This window comes from Vicugna pacos, chromosome 34 (assembly GCF_048564905.1).
Source record: "Vicugna pacos chromosome 34, VicPac4, whole genome shotgun sequence".
In the NCBI taxonomy this organism is placed as follows: domain Eukaryota; kingdom Metazoa; phylum Chordata; class Mammalia; order Artiodactyla; family Camelidae; genus Vicugna; species Vicugna pacos.
The window spans coordinates 6,785,910-6,810,028 of NC_133020.1; the positions used below are offsets into that span (position 1 = coordinate 6,785,910).

The following is a 24,119-nucleotide window of genomic DNA, read 5'->3' on the forward strand; positions in this document are numbered from 1 at the left end:
AAGTCAAAATGGTTTCTCATGACCACTGGCTCTTGGCTCCAACATTGTTTGTTAGGGAGCAGAATTCATTCTCAGGTGGGTTGGATTTAGACTAGGTCTAGGTTGGAGGTGATGACTTTCATTCCCTGAGACTTGACCAGGCTGCCTTTCTGAACTGAAGGAAGTCTTTCCCTCCTTTGACATATTTTGTTTGTACCTGACCTTCAGCTGTGCGTTGAGAAGCCCAGGTGATGAGTCCTTTGTAGCTAAGCTCTTCCTTCTCCTTACTTTTATAACCCATGCTCCACCCACCTCCTTCAGAGGCCATGTATAGTAGCAGAAGGGAATTCCAGGAATTTCTTTGGACTAGGTCCTAGTTTTACTCATCTGCTATTACAGACAAATCATTGGGAGATCCTGTAAGATGGAGACAGAGGGAAGGGAAGTCACACTTATCAGACATCACCTGCCACAAACTGTGGTATGGGGTTTTATATTCCTTGTCTTTTAAATCATAACAGTAAGCCATTGTCAAGAAAGTATATATTGTAAATTTTAGCAGTACCTTTGTGCGGAGAGGAAAACTCCAGCCCAGAGAGGTTAAAGGACTTGCGTAAAATTACACGGAGCAAAGGGACAGGGTGAGAAATTGGCTGCAAATTTTTGTATCCGTAGTCAAGTTCTATCCACTAAATTTACGTCTGAACAGTAGTATCAGAGACCCCGCAAATGACAGCAGAGTAAGGGTATGCCCTGCATGACTGGCAGTCCCGATTTCTGTAACATTGCTACCTTGTGACTGCTGTTGGAAGTTAGGACTTAAATAGCCAAACTCTGATGTCATGAGCTCTATTCAGATGTGTGTTTCTAACTCATTTCTACCTTGGATAACCCATCACATCTCTGAAAGCATGTTTCTTTGCCCTGCCAAGTGAGTAGCATCTACTTTTTTTTTTTAATTTAATTTAATTTTTTTAATAGTTTTATTGAAGGATAGGCAGTTTACAATGTTGTGTCAATTTCTGGTGTACAGAACAATGCTTCAGTCATACATGAACATACATATATTTGTTTTCATATTCTTTTTCACCATAAGTTACTAAAAGATGTTGAATACAGTTCCCTGTGCTGTACAGTATAAACTTGTTGTTTATTTATGTATACTAGTTAGTATCTGCAAATCTCGAACTCCCAATTTATGCCTTCCCACCCTCTTTCCTCGCTGGTAACCATAAGTTTGTTTTCTATGTCTGTGAGTCTGCTTCTGTTTTGTGAATAAGTTCGTTTGTATTTTTTTTTTTTTAGATTCCACATATAAGTGACATCATGTGGTATTTTTCTTTCTCTTTCTGGCTTACTTATTTTACATACTGTCACCTGTCTAGTCTATGAAAACCTTTTCCACCTTAGAAATAAACTGCTCTTTACTTTCACGCATTTTCCTATTGGGTTATCTGTCTCTTTCTTACTGATTTGCTGGTCGTCTTAACATATTCCACTTACCATCCTTTGTTGGTTATACTTTACAAAGAACTTCTTCCAGTTTGTTTCTTCGTACATCTTTTGAAGAACAGAGTTTCTTGAATTTTAAATGTCAGATTGCATCCATTTTTTTCCTTTATGATTTTTGCCATATGTCTCTTATTTAAGGAATCTTTTTTTACTTTAAAGTGACAGTGATATTTTGCATGTTTTTATGTCTTAATGTTTTGTCACATTTAAATACATAATCAAACTATAGCTGGTATTTGGGGATGGTAAGAGGTAGGGAACCACTTTTTTAATCTTCCTTAGGTGGATAGCCAATCATCCATCACAATTTGGGAGGAAAAAGTCACAGAAAAAAAAAACTTATTTGGTTTATTATTACTATTACTTTTTAAAAAAAAAACAGCCTAAAGCTTTCATGAGGATCATTTCTTATTGCTACAATGGAAGAAAATTGCGTTATTCATTATGTTTTTCATTCTTCCAGGCATTTGACAAGCAAGAGCTTTTAGAGTGTATTCGGCAGCTCGTGAAGGTGGATCAAGAGTGGGTCCCCTATTCAACGTCTGCTAGTCTGTATATTCGTCCTACATTCATTGGAACTGAGGTACATAGTGACTCCTTGCTTCGGGGTACCTTCGTGGGCAAATTGTCTGTTCTTGTGTGAAGTGTCTAGTATGTAGATTGTCATGGCCTCCCAGTAGCATCATTAATGACTCCTTTCTCCTGGTTATTAAGACCGTAAACATTTTCTTCAAAGGGCCACATAGTAAATATTTTAAGCTTTGGGGCCATGTGGTTTCTCTCACTACTCAGCTCTGTCACTGTGGTACAAACACAGCCACAGACACCAACCCATGAGTCAAGGAATGAGCAAGGCTGTCTGTCTGCCTTCCCCTGACCAAGACTAACCATTATCTCCTCGGTTTACCAGTGTAATGAGTGCCTCCTGTCTTGGCAGTACTCCTCCAAGGTAAAGGTGCTGATGCTTTTGAAATTTGGAGGAGAGAGAGCTGCTCCTTTTTATTTTCACTTTCCTGAAGTCTTGGGATTGCTTGGTAAGGAGAAAGAGTTAGAAGGTCCTCTCACCCCATAGGAAATGTGGAACATAAAGTTGACAGTGGGTGTTAGGGAAAGCACTTGAGAGCTATAGGGGGACAAGCTTATACAACATGGCTGTGAGGTCTCCCGGTAAGTCACAGTTTGTTGGTTGGTGACTTTGCAGAAGAACAAGGGCTTGCTTGCAGTGGCCCAGGCCATCTGTGTGGCTGTGTATGTGCTATGAAATATAAAGACTCTGTCCCTGGTCTCCTTCCTCTGTTGGGCTGGGATGGTCTTATGGAGGACGGACCGTATGAGGGATAATTGTTGGGGGGAAATGGAACGTGGGTGGCACACGAGGGGGTGTGGCATATGGAGATTTTAGGAAGAGGGAGCCTGGGCCAGAGCTCTTTTGCTGTAGTCTAGCCATTCTCTCTGCGAGGCTGGTCATCAGGTTCTCTCTCTACCAGGTCGTATATGCAAATAGTAGGGAAATACAGGACACCATAGGCTAAGTACCTAAGTGGTCCTTTGGCATCCTTTTGATGCCTTTTACAAGGCTGGATAATGGAAAGACCGGAGCCGGATAATGAATTTCATGAATTGCAGCCTCCCTAATCAGCTTTAGAGAATTGGGACAATTTTTAAAAGTCATCTGCTTCTTAAGCTTCTGACATTTTAATATTGAGATTTTTTTAAAATTTAAGTATAATCGATTTACAATGTTGTGTTAGTCTCTGGTGTACAGCAAAGGGGTTGTTTTGCACATATATATTTTTTTCTCTTTCATATCCTTTATTATAGATTACCACAAGATACTGAATATAACTCCCTGTGCTGCTCTATGGTAGAACCCTATCGCTTATGTTGAGTTTTTAAACAATATTTAACTTTAGAATAGGAGGAAGCGATTTTAAAGTTTGTTGAAACATGACTAATCTCAAAGCACTACCTTCTAGTTACCAGGGGTACTTTTCCTTTCCACTCTAAGATCTGGTCCTTCCATTCCTAGTCTGTTGAGAGTTTTTGTCATGGATGGAGGTTAGGTTTTGTTGAATGCTTTTACTAAATGTCTTGACATGATTATGTGGTTATTGCCCTTTATTCTGTTACAGTGTATTAGATTAACTAACTTCTGGATGTTAAAATAACCTTGTATTCCTGGGCTAAGTTCTACTTGATTGTGGTGAACAATTCATACTGTTTCTTGCTGTATTCACTTTGCAAATATTTTGTGAGGAATTTCTATGTCAATGCTCATGAAAGGTATTAGTGTGTGGTTCTCTGACACACGCAGCTCTGTGATTTAGTAAATTTTCCAGACTCCTGGGATTCTATGATCTAGAGTCAGACAGTCTGTGTCTTTTTTTTGTTTGTTTAATGGTTGCTTTCGGGCTTACTATACACATTTTATTTTATTTTTGCAGAAATGTGAATTTTTATTGAAATATAGTCCCTTCATAATGTGTTAATTCTAGTTGTACAGCGTAGCGATTCATTTATACATATACATATTCATTTTCATATTCTTTTTCATTATAGGTTAGTACAAGGTATGGAGTGTAGTTCCCCATGCTGTACAGTAGGAGCTTGTTTATTTTACTTATAGTAGTCAGTATATACAGATCCCAAACTCCCGATTTATCCCTCCCTACCCCATTTCCTGCCTAGTAACCGAAAGTTTGCTTTCGATGTCTCTGATCTGTCTCTGTTTTGTAAATAAGTTCCCTTGTGTCCTTTTTTTTTCTTTCTTAATATCCTATGGTATTTTTCTTCCTCTTTCTGGCTTACTTCACTAGTACTTACATAAAATTACTAAGACAGTATCAGTACTCACATTGGTACTGTCTTACTAATTTTACCCATTTAGATACAGGCAGTCTTACCTCTCTGTGGTTGTAATTTTCATTACAACCCTGATGACAAATTATGTCGAGTACCTTTTCATTACTGGCTGTTGGAAATCCTTTTGTGAAATGCCTTTGCAGGTCTTTTGCCATTAAAAAAAAAAAAAAACTGGTTCGTTTACTTCCCCGCGCCCCAATTTCCTAGCTGTGGGAAATTCCATTGTACATTATGCTGTACTTAATTGAATACAAGATGCTGTAAATTATAAGAGGCAGAATTGTCTTGTGCACTGAAACGGAAAGACATTGCCGGCTGACCTATGACACAGCACTTACCAGTAGTCCTGCGTGATTCATGAATTCGTCATTACCAGCCTCTGATTCTTTGAAATGAAATCAGTTACACTGTTTGTGATAAGCACATTTATTTTTGCATGTATCTTAATAACAAAAGCTAACACAGTTTTATGTTAAGGGTTTCTGCCTATCAGACGATCCCATTAGAAGACTTGGTTGTTGCTTTGCAAGAAAATACTGAATTGCATGTGTTTAATATTGCCAGTAGCAACTGTAGAGTGCTGAGTTCAGACATATTAAATGTGAAATCACAGGTGGACATCTTAGAATCTGTGAAATATGGTAGCGTAATGTATATAACCAGGGTCCTATTTATCAACCATTATGTTGTCAATATAACAGACATAAGAACTGTTATTAATTAATAAATTGAGTACAGTAGGAAAATTGAATTTGAGGTTCTTCAAAAATGCAGACTTTCGTGCTATGGACCTATCCGGTTAGCACACATAAAGACATATATTCAAGGATAGTTTTACAGCTCACACGATTTTGCTGATAGATTGGCTATGAGTGTTAGAGGGAAGCCGTCAGGTTTTCCTTTTGGGCCATTGCACCTGGTTAGTGACTATACGTTGGGGAGCGTGAAAGTGGGAGGATTCTGTTGATCTGTTGGAGTGATAACGGATGGAATGGATTTCAGGTTTGGACACGGGAATTTAAGCCCATGGTACCAAGTGGGTGGGTGGATGTCTGGGGAGATTTGGGAGCTTAAGTGATACATTCTATCTAGTCTTCGGCATAAAATGCCTTCAAAGTCCAGGGCTTGGATGAAGTTATCAAGGGAAGAGCTGTAGACGGAGATGAAAAGAAGGCAAGGACAGAGCCCTGGGGCCGGCCGGCATGTAGGAGAAAGGGAGAGGAAGTGGAGTCAGCGGAGTCTGAGAAGTAGCAGCTGGGAAGGTAGACAGGAAAGCAAGAGGGCATGGGGTGCTGAACCCCAAGTAGAGGACAGGGAAGCAATGATGAACTGTGGCCAGTCCCTCCCATGGAGCCAGTGAGATAAAGCCTGAGAACTGATTCTTGGGTTTGGCAACATGGAGCTCCTCGGTGATCTTGATAAGCATCTTTTAGCGGGATGCTGGGGCTGACAGCTGGGTGTCATGGGCTCAGGAGAGAAGGAGAGGAGGGGAGGTTATTATCGTGAGTTTGGATATGCCCTGTGAGGAGTTCTGCCCCGCAGTCTCGCTGGTAGGAGTGGGGCCGTGGTAAAGGGAGTGTGCCTGTTTTAGGCAGGAGCTATCACGGCATATTTCTAAGCTGATGGCAGTGGTGCAGAAGAAAGGGAGAACGGATTGTTAAAATAGTCAAAAGGTTCCCCAAATTCTGCTTCTGTCATGGTTCTACGTCCGAGGGTGACAGTGTCGGCAGGCAGTGACATGTGACGCCATGGAAGGACAGCTGAGCATCACGCCTTGCTTGCTCCCGAGCGTGTGGCATCCGACATGCACTGCTGTGCCATCGACACCCCTGTCTTTGTGCAGGCTCTTCCCTGGGTACCATCCTTCCCCCTTCATCAACTAAGACCTCTGCAGGCGTCAGCTCCCTGTGTTGGTCTCATCTGTCTCTGTTCCGGCCTGATACCGTGTTGGGGCCAGGCCACTGAACCAAACTGGGTGGAATCACAGAGTCCAAGTCTGAGCGCTAAGGCGAGGTCCGTGCGGAAATCCTGGTTTTAAGGCCAGACCCTCCTGTGGCATGTTCCTGTCCTCCAGACAGGGGGCTGGCAGACTTGTTCCATAAAGAACTAGGCAGTAAATAGTCTTGGCTCTGTGTTCCCTGCAGCTACTCACCTCTGCCTTGTTAGCACAGACAGCACTAGGCCACACGTGAATGAAAGAAGCTGTTCCAGTAAACCTTCAAGAAAAAAAAAAAAAAGGAAAGAAAAAAAGAAAACCCAGGCCGCAGGCTGCAGTTTGCTGACCTCTGCTCCGGAGTTACTTCAGAAAGGGCAATGCTGAATGGCTTTTCTAAGAGCGACTCATTCTGGCTCCTCCTGAGTCCTTCACTGAGTGTTCTTGACCCCTTGCTTAATCATTTCATCCTGCAGTTTCTGTTTATGACTGATCTCACGTCTACCAACCTGTATGTCCCACGCCACCAGGATAATCATCCTTGTCTTTCCCCCAAGTCCCCATTCTCCACAGTTCGGACATGGAGTGTTGTCTAATTCAGTGGTCACATCTACAGTCATCTTAGTGTCATCTGCACGCCCTGTGGATCAGTACGTGTTGAACTTATTTACCATTATTACTATTATCAAATATTATTTATTAAAAAAATAACAATTGCTATTTGTTGGATTACAAAAGATCAGGCCCTGATACTTTCCACAGATTATTTAATTCTTGTACCAACCCTGTGAGCAGTTACTATTACTGCCTTTATATAATATTAGATAAAACAGTTAGGTGTTCTTTTTGTCTTTTTTCACCTTAGCATTAGTTTTCTTTTTAACTGTGCTTTTTGAAATTTTAAGATCATTCTTATTTAAAAACTACAGAAAGAACTGAGTGATTTGCCTTCTTTTAGTCTAGTGTTGAAAGTATACTTTCTCTCTGAACAGGGCTGAGAAACAAACTCAGCCCTTACCCCTACCCTATTTTATAGCAAGCCTCAGAAAATTCTGGACTTTTGCTTTCAGTGTCTACGTATTAATCACCTGTTAGCCTAGGGGCCAGCACTCAAGGAAATCAGACAAGAGACAGGAACATTTTCGCTGTGATGTCAAAGCAACACGTTAGGATTAGCAACAGGTTTTGTTTGTTTGTTTGTTTTTTTAAAACAAAATAATTCAAGTTTGGTAAATAGTTATCTCAGTTGTTTTCACAGCCCTTTTCCATAAACAACATCTTATTGAGGTGGACAGTGTTCAACAAATGTTAACTAAACACCTGGTGTAGCAACATAGGATGCCACGTGTAGAGGACAGGGGTGACCTTGCACTTCATCGAGGCGTATGCACATTAGCAAAGGGCAGAGAACTAAGTAAGCAGCTGCCAGAAAGTGTGGGAGGTGTGGGAGGTATGCGATCTAAACTTCAGGGAGTGCAGGATGCTGAAATGCCACGTAACACAAGCGCCTCGCCCTGTCAAGGGGGCTCGTTTCCTGAAGTGACATTAAATGACATTTAAATTGAGATAGAAAGGTTTGTATTATGTAAGATGGAGAGGGGAAGTTTTAGTCAGCTTGGGTTTGTCATAACAATAGCAAAGATGAGGTGTCTTAGACACTAAAATTTTTTTTCACAGTTTTGGGGTCTGGAAGTTGGAAATCAAAGTGCCAGCAGGGTTGGTTTCTGGTGAAGCCTCACTTCCCGCTTGTAGACGTCCACTTTGTCCCCCACGGACCTTTCTTCTGTCTTGAGGGGGTGGGGAGAAGGGGAGAAGGTGGTCCTCATGCTCAGGTGTTTCTTATTCTAAGGACATCAGTCCTACAGGATTGGGGCCCTACCTTTAGACCTCATTTAACCTTAATTACCTCCTTCAAAGCCTTATCTCCAAATGCGGTCACATCGGGAGTTAGGGCTTCAATGTATACGTTTCGAGGAAGGTACATTTCAGTCCATAAAAAAGGGGATGGGAGATTGTTCCAGGTGGAGGGAGCCATGCAGTAAGGCACATCGAGGTAGGAAAGTGAGGAATCAGAAGGGTTCTGTATGGTTTGAACGTGGGTGTGTAGAGTGTGAGGGCTGTGGTGAAGGCCGAGCGTGGAAGGAAGCTTTGCTTTGAACTCTTCACGTTAGGAAATTTTGGGTATTTCACTGATTCGTTTTTTTCAAACTCTGGTATCGAAAAAAGAGCTCTGGACTAAAAGTAGAAGATCTAGAGCTTAATAACTGTGGGACTTGGGACAGATCATCTGAGCCTCAGTTTCTCCAACTTCATAAGAATTAGAACCCTGAACTTCCTGGATTGTTGGATTTTAAGAGATAATGTCTCTGGAATGTCTTGGAAACCAAACAGCCCTGTGTAATTATTGAGGGTGGTTGTAATTTTTTAATCTTAAACCAAACCAACTAGTTTTTCCTACAAAAACATTCCATGACTTTGGTGTCCCCTCCCCTTTGTGACTCACACTCAAGGCCCTGCGTGTGTTGCAGGAGAATGGGGCATGCGAGGACGGTGGTGTCCCTGGGACACACCCTGCCAGGGAGAGTCCTCGGCTTTGCACAGGAAAGAATTCAAGAGCAAGCCCAAGGAGAGCAAAAGCAGATTTATTCAGGGAGATGCACACTCCACTGCCTTCTCAGAAGGCAAGAGGCCCCATGGGATGGGGTTGTGGGTATATATGAGCTGGGTAATTTCATATGCTAATAAGTGGGAGGGTTATTCCAACTACTTTGGAGAAGGGGCGGGGTTTCCAGGAATTGGGACTTTGTGACCTTTTGTGGTCAGCCTCAGAACTGTCATGACACCTAGAGTGTGTCATTTAGCATGCTAATATATTACAATGAGCGTATAATGCGGCTCACATTTCTATTGGAAATCGAGTCTTCTGCCATCTTGGGGTTAGTAGGTTCTAACCAGTTTATGTCATGTCCTCAACGGCTGTGTCCTTTTAATGGTTGTGCCCTGCCCCCTTCCCTCTGTCTCATTTTTTCTTCTGTCTTTTATTTGCCTTGCCTGGCAGAATCGTTCTCAAGTCTGCATGGCTGTTGTGTTTCTCTGCCTTCCAGGCCAAAACAAGGACTAATAAGTAGTACCTTTCTCAGCTTGCTGAGCGCTTGCTGCCATCAGATCACCTCTGTAATCTCACCTTTCTGTAAAGTAATCTCAGCGACAAACAAGCGGTAATTACGCTGTGAAATGTCTGTATTCCATCACACCCAGGTGTCCTGGTATTCTGTGCAAAACATATGCATATTTAATACCCATATATATTTTTTGTTATTTACTATTAGTGAGATGTAACTTAAAAAGTAGAGTCTGTTTTTTTGAACACATCAGAATTTCAACTTCAATGTCAACTTCGCATCTGAGATTTTATATTCCTCGTTTTCTGTGGCGTTTCTTAAAACCCCTATCAATTCTTTATGTATTGAAATAATCCAAGAAACTGTTAGAGAAGAGTTTTTAAAAATTGATCAAAATAAGACTTTGGAACTGATCTACATAACTTATCAGTTGTTATTGTCCGTATTTTTATTTATGCGGCTTTTGTTTTATTTAATCAGAAGCCTGACCTGGTCATCATAGAATTTTGTTCATTGCCGTTGGGTTAATATTATACTATTGACTACTCTTAACTACAGCAGTAGCACAGAATTTAAATTGCTTTCCAGGAAAGAAGGGAGAATTCAGACTAAGAACAAATAATAGTTCTTGAGGGTAGAAACAGACCCAGTTGCCAAGTTCCCTTCCTGATCCGTAAAGTTACATTTGATTTATTCTCACTCATGAAAGCAGTGTGACCCTTCTCAGTAAAGTCACAGAGCTCTTTTCATGAAAAGACATTCGATATAAATAATCATTTAAGGATGAAGGTGAACACTAGTACTTGAAATACAGGTAAAACATGAGTTTGACCTTGCTTAAATTTCAGAAAATAAAATGTTAGTGCACATGAACAATTTTCTCTCAGCACTGAAAAATTCTAGTCTGTAATTTGCCTGCTTGCTAAGAACTAAAGTGTGACTTAAAGGTTTATCAGGGTAATCTTTTCTGGAATAGGTTTAATGCTCGTTACTCCGTTTTCCATCTGTGCTCTCTCTACTCCCACCTAGTGGAATAAATGCAAGTTTACCTCTCAGTTAAAATCAAGGAAGGAAATGAATGGGATGAAATTTAACCTCAAAAAAAATTCCATGATGATGAGATATAATTACTTTTTTTAACAGAGTGCAGGTTGCAAAAGAAAATACATGTGTCCAGGCATTCGTGTGGTAGCTAATAAAATGCTTGTCAGCTTGACCATAAATAGGCTGTTTTATTTAGAAAATGAAAAGCTAGGTACATTGTGAGACTGTGTCCTGTATATTATATTTCTAAATTCTGTTAAGACGCTTAATTTGTCATTACAATGGTTAATTTTTTTTAAGTTTTAAGCTTCAAAGCACTCCTGACATGATGTATATTTACTTAACTGGTAGGTAAATGAAAGTGCAGAGATAAGATAGTCAGTTTTTATCACATTTTTATCAAAGATGTGTGTGTTACCCTTAGGTTTTCTTTTCCAAATAATGAAACCAAGAAAAGCAAATGGAGTTGAAGGCTCCTGACTCTTCCTTTGTGGGGATGACCTCTTCAACCCCCAGTAAAGAACAGGAATGAGAAAAAAACCCCAAATCTATTGTCGCTTGCCGGCTAATTTCTTTAACTTGGTTATCTGTCACAGATCAGCCATTTGCTCTGGCCGGCCGAGCCCTGTGTGGTCCCGTGTTCACTGCATGAGTGCAGGTGGACTCAGCTTCCCATTTCCCAGGGTCCGCCAGCCTTGCTGATGGCATCAGTGTGCACATACACAAGCATGCTGTTTTATGCTCACAAATGTTTTACCTACCTGATTCTTGATAGCCTGGGAGTAAGTAGGGTGAGGAGCCTTCAGCTAATAGGTAGTGGAAGAAGGGATACAATTCAGAGGAAAAAATCTATCCCCAGGTCCACATTCAACCAGTTTCACTATCAGCTAGAATTCAGTCTCCTCTCCCTTCTGTGACCCACAACTGGCCCCGTCCAGACAGACCAGGCTCTAGTGAAGACTGAACACGCATCTTACATCCCAAGACATTTGGTGGATCAGTCCTGACTTGTTTTTTTACTCGTGTGGTTTTGTCTTGAACTGCACAGAGTAGCCCAGTGACTTTTTTTGCCTTTCTGATATTTAGCCCTCAAAACTTTTCAGCCTATCAATATCCCTCTTTAAAAAACAGCTGACAGTTAATTCCTTATAACTACTTTTGTGCTGGAAGAATTTGTATGATTTTGCATTGTTGGCGTGTGATTTTCCAGTGTTTGTAGGAAAGGCCATTTTCTCTCTGTCATTCTTGACACAAATTCCTGAGTCCTTCGTCCTCTGTCTTTTTTGCGGGGAAGGATTTCTCTTGTCTGCTGTCTTTGCCTCTAGTGAAGCTACGCTGTTGCTGCCTGGTGTCTGCCACAGTGACATGTGCTCTGGCACACTCCCCTAAGCCCACATCTGCGGGGGGCCCTGGTGTGTCCCGATGCGGTCAGAGAAGCAAATCTTAGGTTTTCCCCTGCCAGCGACATGTCTGGGTTCTTCCCTTTTTCAACTCCCAATCAGTGCAACATTGAAAGAGGTTAATGCGTGGCCAGTTGTCAAAAATATACTTCTCCTCTAAAAAGCCTGCTAATAAGAGAAATCGACAAAGTTGCTTTACTTTTAAAATGATAACCCGGTAAAGCAAAGTGAAAACTGAAGCACCCCATTCTCGGTGTTTTCTTCGTAGAAGGGAAAGACCATCAAGCTTTGTGTAACTGGGCTTTAGAAGGAGCGGCTGTCCTTACGTGGCCCCTTCTGGGAGGTGGTTACAGATCTGTTCTAGACTTGGAGACTGGTGTCTGCGTTTTAAATGAACCGCTGTGTGTGCTTTTACTTTATTACAGCCTTCTCTGGGAGTCAAGAAGCCTACCAAAGCCCTGCTCTTTGTAATCTTGAGCCCAGTGGGACCTTATTTTTCAAGCGGAAGCTTTAATCCAGTGTCCCTGTGGGCCAATCCGAAGTTTGTAAGAGCCTGGAAAGGTGGGACTGGGGACTGCAAGATGGGAGGGTAAGTCAGTCCGTGTTTCTGTCTAAAGGAAAGAGTCGTCGTGACCACGTCACTTCAACACGAGCACACACCTTAGCATTCACGCTGGGAGGCTCGGTTTTGTCCTGTGCTTGGGCCTCAGTGTTTTCAATGTGCGAGTGGTTTAAAGGATAACCTCTGTGGCTCCTTATTATAAGGGCGAAACATCGAGTGTTTCAGACACACAAGAACTGATGCCACCAAACCAGGAAGAAAAGCAGCGCTTTGAACGAGCCGCCCCCCGCTGCTGGTCCCTGGCTGCAGGCTGACGGTTGGCGAAAGAGCAGCTGGTGCTGGGGCCGAGGCTCTCAGCTGGCTCCAAGGAGTCCTGTCTGGGGAAGGTGCCTGCTTCGCTGAAGGGCTGTCTTCATCGCCACAGACCGTGGCCGTACCTGCTGCCAGCTGGCTGAGGGACAGCCCGGCCTTGGCGCGGTCAGGCCAGTCTCATAGGCCATATGTAGCTGGCTGGGAAGCAGAGAGCGTTTGAAAGTGTTAGACAGTTTCAGGGGTGGACTTGGCCGGGAATCGGGAAGCCCCCACGGGTGAGCAAGAATAGCCGGATTAGCCAGCACGGCTCTTCCTTTGTGTATGTCACCACCCCGGGCAGCAGCAGGGCCTGCAAGGTGACTCGGTGGCAGTCTTCTGGGCCCTGGTACAAAACGTAGATTCATGGAGCCCTGGGAGGGTTGAATGCTGCGCTGGTGGGATGCGAGGGAGACACTGACAGCTGGCTTTGACCCCTCCGTAGTCTTTCTGTCTTTCTGTCTTTTCTACCAAAAGCAAGCCCGGTGGTAAAATTCTCTGTCGTGTCATCCCTGCTGGCAGTTTCAGCGACTGCATTCCCTCAGTGGGCTAGAAAAATCCTGATGGAGCCCATGATACTTAGTCCCTTTTTCCCTTCTGCTCTAGAGCACTCCTTCCTGACCAGGTCCGAGGCTGGTCAGGTGGAAAACTACTTTTGTGTGTTCTCATCAAGAGAGTCTTTTTCACTGGTTCAGACTTCTTCACGCAGCGGATGCACACGCATGCCATCTCTGTCACTGCTGAAACTTCTCGTAGAGTGCACGCTGCAGTAAAGCAAGTCTTGACGGAGAGAGAATCGTTTAAAAGTTTTTCTTCTTTAGATCTTGCTTTCTAGCTCCCCCTACAGGCCTAGGGAAAAGATAACACAGGGATGTGGAGAAATTGCAGGGAAATCTTTAGTTGGGTATCTGGGTAGGTTGTTATTTGTTCTGAACAGAATAATAATGGAGTCTCACAGGATGCATGATCACTCTAGGGCAATAAAAATTAATATTTTCTATATAACACACACAAAATTAATACTTTCTATATAACACACGCAAAATTAATATTTTCTCATATAGAACACAAAAAGTGAACCCCAGTGTTACTATGAACAACTAGTGTGTAAGAAGCACACCACACTAATGCAAGATGGTGATAATAGGAGACTCTGAACGTGGGAAGGTGGGGGAACGGTAGATGGGAGCTCTGCTTTCTGCCCAGTTTCTGTAAACCTGAAACTGCTCTAACAAATAAAGTCAGTTATAAAGTGAATTAGTAGTTTGCCTTGTTAGGCTCAGGTGGACCATGATCACTGGAGGTTGACTTGAGATCTCTTAGAGAAGAGAATATTGTATTTCACGAGTAAAAGCAAAAATGGCAGGAAGGCAGGCAGTCACCAAAGAAAGGACTTTGTGCTCATCTGCCTGTTGTTTGCAGGAAGTTCTAAAGTTCTCTCCTGTACTTGCAGCCGGGAGGAGTCCGAGGGCAGCAGATGATCTTGCATTGACTATCAGCTGGTTTAGCTGACAAGGATGTTTGGCGGCAACCTGAGATTCGTGTGCCATTGCTCCGTGCTAAACCTAATTAATTCAGTAGTTACCTTTCAAGCCTCTTTTAGCACATCTGTAGTCAATTGCTATTCATCAAATAAGCTCAAGAACTTTCTGCTTCCTGTCTAAGTGAATGTGAAGAGAATATATATATATATATGTACATTTTAAATCCTAAGATGATTTCGCTGTTTTGAAGCCATCAGGGGTCCTATTGTCCTTTTATTTCTAAACACACGTTAGTGAGAAAAGCAGTATGAAGGCACCCGGCTGAATAAGAGCTTTAGCACAGCGGTTCTCACCTGTGCTTGCGAATTGAAGTCACTTGGGGAGCTTTGCCACTGAGTGTTGCCTGGGTCCACCCCCTCACCCCCCGCCCCAAGAGATGCTGGTTTAGGAGTTGGCCCGGCAGATAGCCTGAGCATCCAAATTTATCTGTTGTACAGCTAACGTTGAGAAGCCCTGAGCTAGAAGTCGCTCTTTCATCATAGGAACATCTTTATTCCCAGGCAGGTTCTTAGTTTTTAGTTAATTTGGACTAATTCAGGCCTTTCCCTCTCTCCATCTTAATTTTTCTCTTTTTCTCCCCCCTTGTATTATCATTCTGCGTTTGAGTGTAAGCTGTGAAGTCAAAAAGACCTGGCTTAAAAAACCTAACTGCCTTGGGCTTGTTACTTCTCTAAGCCTCCGTTTCCTCATTTATAAAGTCAGGATAATATTGCCCACCTTACCTGTGAGGATGAAGGCGGGTAATATAAAGTGCCTTGGACCCTGGCTGGCACACAGGGGGCTCGCAGTTAGTGTGGTGTTAGAACTTACGGGCATGACTTTGGGAATCAGATAATCTGGAAGCCATGTACTTACATCTGTGTGATCTTGTGCAGTTGAGTCCTCTTTTCCTACGAGTATAATAAAGTCTAGGGTTGTGTTAAGAAGATTCAAGGAAATATTAGGGTTAAGTATTTAGTACCCTGCCCGGTAGGTGATACCCTCTCAGCAGACAATAGTTTATATTGTCGGATTCTCTTCCTTTCTTGTTTAATCTTCTTAAATCTTTTTTATCTTAGGAGCAATCAGTTGGATTTCACACAACAGAATTTCCTCTTTTGGAGAGATGTATTTAATATTTCTAGTCTCCCAGATTCTATTTGAAATTTCTATTTAAAATTTTCCACGGAAGGAGTTTTCCCACATTTTCATTTTTCTCTTTCCTCTAAGGACATGTGTTTCTCTTCTGAATATTGGCAGAATGTGGGAGGAAACCCAAATGTATTATTACCAACGTATCCATTACCCTGCGGTCATTAATAATACAGTTTATACCTGAGAGAGAATTTTGGTACACATTTGAGTTTGGGGAAAAACACCACCTGTAGAATATAGCAATCAATTAAACACCAAACAAATAAAAATCCCTTTTCCTTTCAATGCACTGAAGCAGCCGAGGACTTTAATTCTTTTTCCTGCCCAAGTAGCTTTATGATGCTGGGAACCGTAGTTCTGATTCAGCCATACTCTCAAAAGCGTGTGTTTTGTTTTTAGAAGTTTCTTTAAAAGGCTAGGTATTCCACACTATGAAAATTCTCTTTGTTTTTGAATAGACCAACGGACATTATACTTACGAGAGAAATTGGTTCTGTATTTTCAGATATGGTAAAATCTCAATTTTATCCTATGAACTAGAGAAAAGTCAGTTAAATAGTCATTTTTGTTTTGTTTTGTTTTGTTTTGTTTTTAATTTCATTAGAGTATAACAGGTGTAAATAACCTGTTTCTTAACTTCTACTTTTTTACTTTTGCCAGACAACCTTATGCAGTATATAAAACAAGTACTTTGATTTGCCAAATTAATTCAGTGAAGCAAAAATATGAACTGACTTTGCTTAAGTTCATTTATAACCCAGTAGCAGAAATAAAAGTTGCTTCTGGGCCTGCTGGCCCCAAACCCATGCTCTTTCTATCAGATTCCCCCCTGCAGAATGGTTTATACTCATTAAAAAGTTATTTACAACTTAACCCAGGTTTTGCCTATTTGCTGTCAGTTCTGAATATGGGTGCTTTGACAGTTAATGGCCATTGAAAATGAAAGCCTCCTGTATTTCAGAATTGTGTCATTTCCAAATTGACGGGTAATTTCCATTTTATTATCTGTGTTATGACGTATACATTTGGAGGGTCTTTTTAATGAATCTTAACACTATGTTGGTGTGAGTAAACCTCATGCCTCAGATTGCAGTGGCCATATTCTACAAGGCCTATTTCCCATAGTTTTCTAAAATATTTCAGTTATTAGCCAGTAGTCTTTGAGTTACAAGTCAAAAGGCCCAGCTCAAACCATTTTAAGCAGAGAAGGGATTGATTGGCTCATGTCAGTAGGATGGTAGCAGTGGACCAGCTAGGGGCTCAAGTCATTGTTACCAGGTTTCTTTAGCCCTTGGCTGTGTCCAACCCACACCACTTCCAATCCTTCTCTTCCCTCCCTTTCTCTCTCTTTCCCTTCTCCCTCCATCTCTTGTCATGGCTTCTGGCTCTGTGTTAGCCTAGGTCTCTCTCACTTCAGATGCCTTCTCCTTTGAAGGCTGGTAATCGTGGACACATAGACCCAGGCTTACATCCCATAGCAAACAAGCTACTGCTGCTCCTAAAGGGAGGCCATATGTCTTTCAGGTTTCATGCATTAAAATGAATGAGTGAATGAGCTTGAGGAAGAACTTAGAAGCAGCTTAGTGACATGCCCACCCTTTTATTCAGTTGTGGCAGGGCAAGATGCTACGATTGTCCACCCAAGCAGAAGGACTTGGCTCCATGGGAAGAGCAAAGGGAACAGAGTGGGCAGAGAAGCTGTGCAGATGAGGATGGCCGATAGCCACTATGATCTATGATCTTTTATGTAACTTACACCTTGACTTAGACAATACTACATGTTTTAATCTTGCCCAGATGTAGAAGAGATCATTTAAAGGACCTAGGTGTGTAGTTTTGTGGAGGGTAACATTAATGCTTCATAATAGTTATTGTCGTATGTTTGATTGTTTGTTTCTGTGTACTTCTGGGGGCTTCACAGTCCAAGGATGGGTCTAGGGTTTATTTCCTAGCCCCGATTGTTGGATGGAAGTGCTTCTCAAACTTGTTCGCTAATTGTCCTCTGGAAGCCAAGGAAAGTGAATTATACAACCAGGAGCTTAGGAAGGCAAGCATGCATCACATTTATTTGAGGACTCTCATGTTTTATTTAAAACATTGGTGCATATTTTGTATTATAATCCAAAATTTTCCCATTTAAGTTTAATAAAAGATAAATTTAAAATGTTACTTCCTTTTCTCCTAAGGCAACATAGAGTTGGAATTAATGAGGACAGTGAGAGAGCGAGGCATGGTCATGAGTGAATCTCCCCATGCCAAATGAAATTTTAAGGTATAAAAAACATTAGTATTTCTGTTTAATTTAGAAGTCAGTTTTCCTTACAAATAATAGACCATTTCTCAAGATATGTCTTCTTTAAAAAAGACAGTTCCAAGATATTTAAATCTCTTCTCTCTTGAGTTTGAATTTATTCTCCATGTGCCCTTTTTCAGGGGTGGGGTGGGGTGGTAAATATCAGTTGTATCTTACACTATGGGTCACAGAGGAAATTGCTCGCCTACCATGTTTACTTAAACTTCTCCAAGTAATTAGTTAATTAATAAAACTGACTATACTGCACTGTCATTCCAGGAAGATAGGCCATGTTCCTTTGATTTTGAATAATCCAAGGTGAATAGTGCTGGTTGAGAAAAATAGGCTTTTTGGAATACTTTTTGATTAAAGTCAGGATTTTTAACATCTTGTCTCACCTTTTAGGGAATTTAGACCTTGGGCATTAGGCATTTCTTGGTTGTATTGAAAGGTCTCAGTTAAGAGCGCACAGGACTGGTGCTCTGCTAATTGATTGCTGTAACTTGGTATAAGTTACTTCTCTAAACCTCAGTTTCTCATCTGAACCGTGAAAATAACAATGTGACTTAACTCATAGTGTTGGTGGGGTTTAAATGAAATAATTCATGTAAACTTGATAACTTTTAACTGTTAACCTGGCTCTTTGCCTGTATCTACTTTTCAAGTCAGGATTTCACGGTTTTTCTTTGCTCTCTCTTAGATGAGTGCATTTAAACCATTCAGGTTTTCTTTCTTTTTTCCTTTAATTTTTTTTGGCAGGGGGAGGTAATTAGGTTTATTTATTTATTTGATTTTTCAGTGGAGGTATTGGGGATTGAACCCAGGACCTCAGGCATGCTAGGCAGGCAGCCTACCACTTGAGCTATACCCTCCCTCCTTAGACCATTCAGGTTTTCTAATGCTATGCAGTTAAGTAGAATGTATATATATTAAGAACATAGTGCGTTGACTACATCCACATGTGAATATAATGTTTCCTTTAATATTATGCAGTTAACTAGAGTATTTATACTAAGAATGTAGTATGTTGCCTACATCCACACATGAATGAAAGACTTAATAGGAGGTGGGCGCTGAGGGGCTGAGATACATTCATAATCAGTGTATTTCCTCTTTCTTAAAAGGAATTATGGCTCGTCTCTTTTTGCCCAGTGTGAAGCAGTGGATAACGGGTGTCAGCAGGTTCTGTGGCTCTATGGAGAGGATAATCAGATAACTGAAGTTGGAACTATGAATCTTTTTCTTTACTGGATAAATGAAGATGGAGGTAATCTACTCAGATTTCAGCTCTTTGCTATTTTTCAGTCCTTTTCAGTGAGACTGGAAAGAAAAGAACTAGAACCTTAGAACAAGAGAATAAGTAGCACAATTTCCAAAAATCTAAGAACTTTTGTGCTTTTGCTGTCCAGGTGACCATGAGTTGAAGTTTACTTGGTTTTTCGGTTTTTTTTTTGGCTTTAGATATGCTTACTATTGAGATGTCAACTTAAGGAATTTAAATCTCCACATTTTGAAGATGTGCTGCCTTATCCCCCTTGCCATCTTCTTTCCATTTTTCCTTTCTGAAATCCCGTACATTTGGAGGTGGGTTTCAGATCATCAGTTCAGTGGTCTTTTCACCACATATGGTGTATAAAATGCTGTAGTAACCAACATCGTCTACTGTTTCTACTGATAGGAAATTTGGTGTACTCTCTCACTGTAATTCATTTAGCAGTCGATGCTCTTCCTACATATTTTGATAGTACATTAGAAACCTTCCAGGTTTACTCTGGAGCTCAATTTAAATAAAGAACACATTTTTAAGGACAAATCAGTCTATTTGGAAATTGTGTTTAGATTGGTTCATTCAATATTATATGCCTACTATAAAAATCAGTACTTTATTACCCTTGATATCCTTGCATGCTCATTTTTATCCCTCTTTGCTGTTCTTCTTCTTCTTCTTTTTTTTTTTTTTTAAGTTGGCAGAGACCACAGGGGTTCAGTGACATTTTGGCAATGTCTGTGGTATTGGATTGAATGATATTTTTCCCATTAATGGAGGAGAAAAATACAAATATATGCATTTATTTGCATTAGAATTTCAATAGTCAAAACATTTAAAACCATTTTTATGGCTTGTTTACATTCTTAGTCTGTTCATTTCACAATATTTAGTGTAACAACTAGAAATGTAAAATGATAAGTTTCCGGGGGAGGAGGGAAGGATATAGCTGAAGCACTAGAGCACATGCCCAGCATGCATGAGGTCGTGGGTTCAATCCCCAGTACCTCCTCTAAGAATAAATAAATAAAGCTAATTTCCTCCCCCCTCGAAAAAAAATTTTTTTAATTAAGGGGGAAAAAAAAAGTCAACCTATTAAAAAATATGTTTCCAAATACTTACGAAGTCTTGGAACTGGTTTTAATTAAAATTTTCTATGAAGTTTTCATCCTGAAGCAGCAACAGTAGCCTCTGTTGCTCCTTTTGTTATTTGGCTACAAATAGAGGAAAATGGTGATTCAGATGTGGCTGACTTCAGAGCTAATTTGAGCATGACTTGCAGAGAGTTTTAAGATGAGCCTTAAATTCCAGTCAGTGTTAGAATAAACAGAAGGTGTGGTGAGTACACCTTGTCCTGGGGGTTAACCGTGGGTAATCCTTGGCACATGCAAATATATAGATCATGCTCATTCTTCCATTCAGCTAGTGCTGAACTCTGCACTTAGGAGATGATAAATTAATTCAACTCACTCTTTCCACCTGCCCACTGCCATCCCCACTCCCCACCCTCCCAAAAACAACCACATACAACCCCAAACAAAACCAGTTACATCACACAGAAGTGGCACCATCCTTATTTATGGATGGGAGAGGTCAGGATTTAAGCAGTCTGAATCAGAACCACATGATTTAACCAGAAACACTGGGAACTGTCCTGGTGAAAAATTACCCCTTATCCAAACAATAATCATGAACCATTTCCACCATGGGAGGTGGAACAGAACAGAAAGGAATGAATTTGTCTTCTGACTCTTACAAAATATACCAGACCTTAAGAGTTACTATTCAGGCTATGGTTGCCTGAGATAACTTTAATTTTACTGTGAATAAACTCCTTTAGTTTGAGGGTGTTCACCTGACAGATCAGATAAAATCTGAAGGAGGGAGAAAGGAAATGGAATAAATGTTTGAACAGTAGTGTGAGAGAAGTAAGTAGAATGTCAAGAATAACTTTCGGGCTTAAAAAAAAAAGAAAAAAAGACATTGAAGGAACTCCAGTAACTTTGATTTATACCATGCGGTGTGAGGAAAATGCAAAGAATAATGAGTTGAAAAAATCAGTAAAGTATTGATTTCCCTCCCCCTCCCCGAACTTTACCAACTGGAGGTATAAGCAGAGTTCTTTCAGGAGTAATCCACCCTCCCCCAAATGAGCGCCCCCTCTCCCTTCTCCTCTGGGGACAGGATGGCTGTGCAGGGCTGTACACTGTTTTGTGGTACTTGGCCTGTAATTCGTGTGGCTTTTGATTCCAGTAACAGCAACCCTGGTGTGGTAAGATCACACAGCCCTGAATTCTCCGTTTTTATTCCGTTGATGATTAATTGAACACACACACTTGCTCTTCATGGTCGGAAAAACATTTTTAGCTTTTTTTTTTTTTTGCAGGGGGTGGTAATTAGGTTTTATTTATTTTGTTTTTTGATGGAGGTACTGGGGATTGAACCCAGGACCTCGTGCACGCTAAGCACGCGCTCTACCACTGAGCTATCCCCTTCCCCCAGAACACTTTTATCTTGTACTGAACAACAGAGCTCCCCGAGGATGAGCCCCAGTTGTGGTGGCTGAGTTCGCAGTTAGTTTGGGGGGCATTGATACCAACTTTCCTGTGTGGCTGTCCCCTCCCCTCCTTGAAGTCTTTGCCGCGTATCCCATCCCATTCTCAGTGAGGCTTTCCTTGGACACCTCAATATTCTAAACTCTCCCCCAGCACTCTCCATCACTTTTTCCCTGCTCCATCATCTAACATAGTATTTAACATAATTGTTTGCCTCTGCCTATTGGAAAGTAAGCAGGGAGTTCACTGCTGTATCCATAGTGCTTAGAACGGCCAAAGGCATGTGGTAGGCGCTCAGTATATGTTGTTGAAACAAATGAATAATCATACTGATGGCATTTGGGACACTTAACGCAAACCCACATTCCTGGTTCCCATTAGTGCTTGAACTTGGGAAGTCTCAGATGACTCCTGCTGTGATTGCCTCTGAATTCATCCTCTACAAATGATCTCTCTGTCAAAAACAAGCTGCGTTCGTAGGCTCTGTTTCCCTCCTTTTGGGCAGTCTGGAGCTAGGGCTGGCTCTGGTAAGCATGTTTGTGGTTGCAGAGGAAAATGAATATTTCTCACCCAAATGTTGTCGTGTCATCATCGCTGTCTGGGAACCAGAGAAGCAGATGTTCTGTTCCTTGACCTCAGGCTAGTGGTTACAGCTTTGGGTGTTAAATATATTTCACAAACCTGCGTTTGCACATGGCGGGGCTGCTGTTTTCATTTAACTTTATTGCAGTCCCAGAGCTCAGTAAGCGTTAGGAGAGGTCCGGTTTCGGGGCACGGAAAGTGTTTGTCTCTGCGTGTGGTGTGTTTATGCATTTATGCATACACATAGAGACCCGTACGTTTATCGATCTAGCTAGCTAGCTACTGCAAAACACGTTTGTTTTGAGATCAATCCTGCTAAACACGACACAAAGTAGCCCTAAGAACGTTGCCAAGAACAAATTTTCTTCTTTCCAGAAAGTGGTTTTCAGCAGATGATTTTTAGAAACAAAATTCAAAGAAGTCATGCTGCTCTATCCTAGCAAAAGAGGACTCTTCTCTTCTTCTTCTTTTTTAAGTTCAAACATATTTATTACGTACCACTCTGGGCCAGATAGGTTGCTGAGTTTTGGGGACACAGGAACAAATATAGATCTTGGTCTTCCAGATAGCTTTGTTGTTGGGGACGTCTGATGTGTTCACAGTGGGGTGAGTGAGCCCAGACCACAATATAGGAAGAGAAACTGAAGTGGCCCCAGTGCTGAGAGACCTAAGCTCTGGTCCTGACTCTCCCCAGTGTCAACCAACCTTGGCAAATAACTCAAGTTTTAGGGCCTCAGTTTCTTTTTCTATAAAATGAGGGCTGCGCCAGGTGACTTCTGAAGTCCTTTTTAGCTGCAAAAACAGCCCTGGAACTCAAAGACAGTGTGATGCTACACAGCTTGATCCTTTCCAGCCTACCCTGGGAGAATTCCTCTGTAGACACATGATTGGTGATACACCATCTGTTACAGGTTTCAACATCTATATAAAGAGATGGTTTAAAGTTCGAATTTCTCCCTAGATTCAGAATCCTGGGTGCCAGCTGAGGAGGAGGGGGGATGTTAAGTACCAGAGGCACCCTGTGTGAGGAGGCTTCCGTGGCTGGCGGACCACAGTGACTCTTGTGGACAGCTGACCATGCCAGCCCTCGCCATGGTTAGGAGGGCCTGAGGTCATTCTCATAGTAGCCCACTGTCTCGGCCTTGGCTCTCTTCTGAGTCAGCCGTGGAGTTCTGGTCTGTGTTTTGGATTTCTTTCTTTCCTTCTTTCATTTTTCCTTTGTTAGCCACGTACATGCTCGGCCCCACCCTGAGCGTGTTGCATCTGAGTCTCAGAGGGTGAAGCCAGCATCTCCATTTTTGATGTGGGTACTCCACCGGGTCTGAAAAGCACTCTGGGTAGACTTGTCAAAGGCCAGAGTGGGAACAGGGACCAGCCTGAGGCACGCACCCTTCTTAGGGCTGGGTTTCTCCACAGTATTCTTAGAAGGTTCGGTAATGCCCTGTGTTTCTCAGTAAGGGTCTGTCTACGTTCTTCTTTTCCTCGCCTTCCCTCCCTGCCCCTTCCCTTCCCTCCCTTCTGTCTTTCAAGGGGATGTAATTGTGTTTATTTATTTAATTAGTTTTTTGGTGGGGGTACTGGGGCTTGAACCCAGGACCTTGTGCATGCTAAGCATGCGCTCTACCACTTGACAGCCCCATACCCTCCCCACTACATTTTTCTAATTATTAACCAGCTTTAACCACGAAGGTACATTTTGACTTTGGAATGTTCCTCTTAAGAATATTTTATAACTCTTGCTGTTTGTTAGTGGATAGCCATCTCATTTTTTTCCTGGTTCAGGATAAATTAAAGATGGTTAGCTGACTGATTTCCTTTCTTTTCCTTCTTCTTTCTTTTCTTCCCCCAAATGTAAGGATTTACCTGAAGAGTGAATTGATGTGGGCAGTTTGACAATGCAGAACAGTCATGTCATTTTCATGTTTATTACCAGCAAAATTATGAGAGTAATTTTTTTTGTTTTAATGGCTGTTGATAAAGGG

At 41.6% G+C, this 24,119-nt stretch overlaps 1 protein-coding gene across 1 annotated transcript in view; it reads left to right on the forward strand.

The window, feature by feature from the left end:
• BCAT1 (branched chain amino acid transaminase 1) overlaps positions 1 to 24,119 on the forward strand; it is a 77,650-nt gene that overhangs the window by 40,571 nt on the left and 12,960 nt on the right. Inside the window, exons 5-7 of the mRNA XM_031670611.2 lie at positions 1,955 to 2,074; positions 12,278 to 12,441; positions 18,858 to 19,000. Of these exons, the coding sequence (XP_031526471.1) occupies positions 1,955 to 2,074; positions 12,278 to 12,441; positions 18,858 to 19,000 (427 nt within the window). The remainder of the gene's footprint in view (positions 1 to 1,954; positions 2,075 to 12,277; positions 12,442 to 18,857; positions 19,001 to 24,119) is intronic.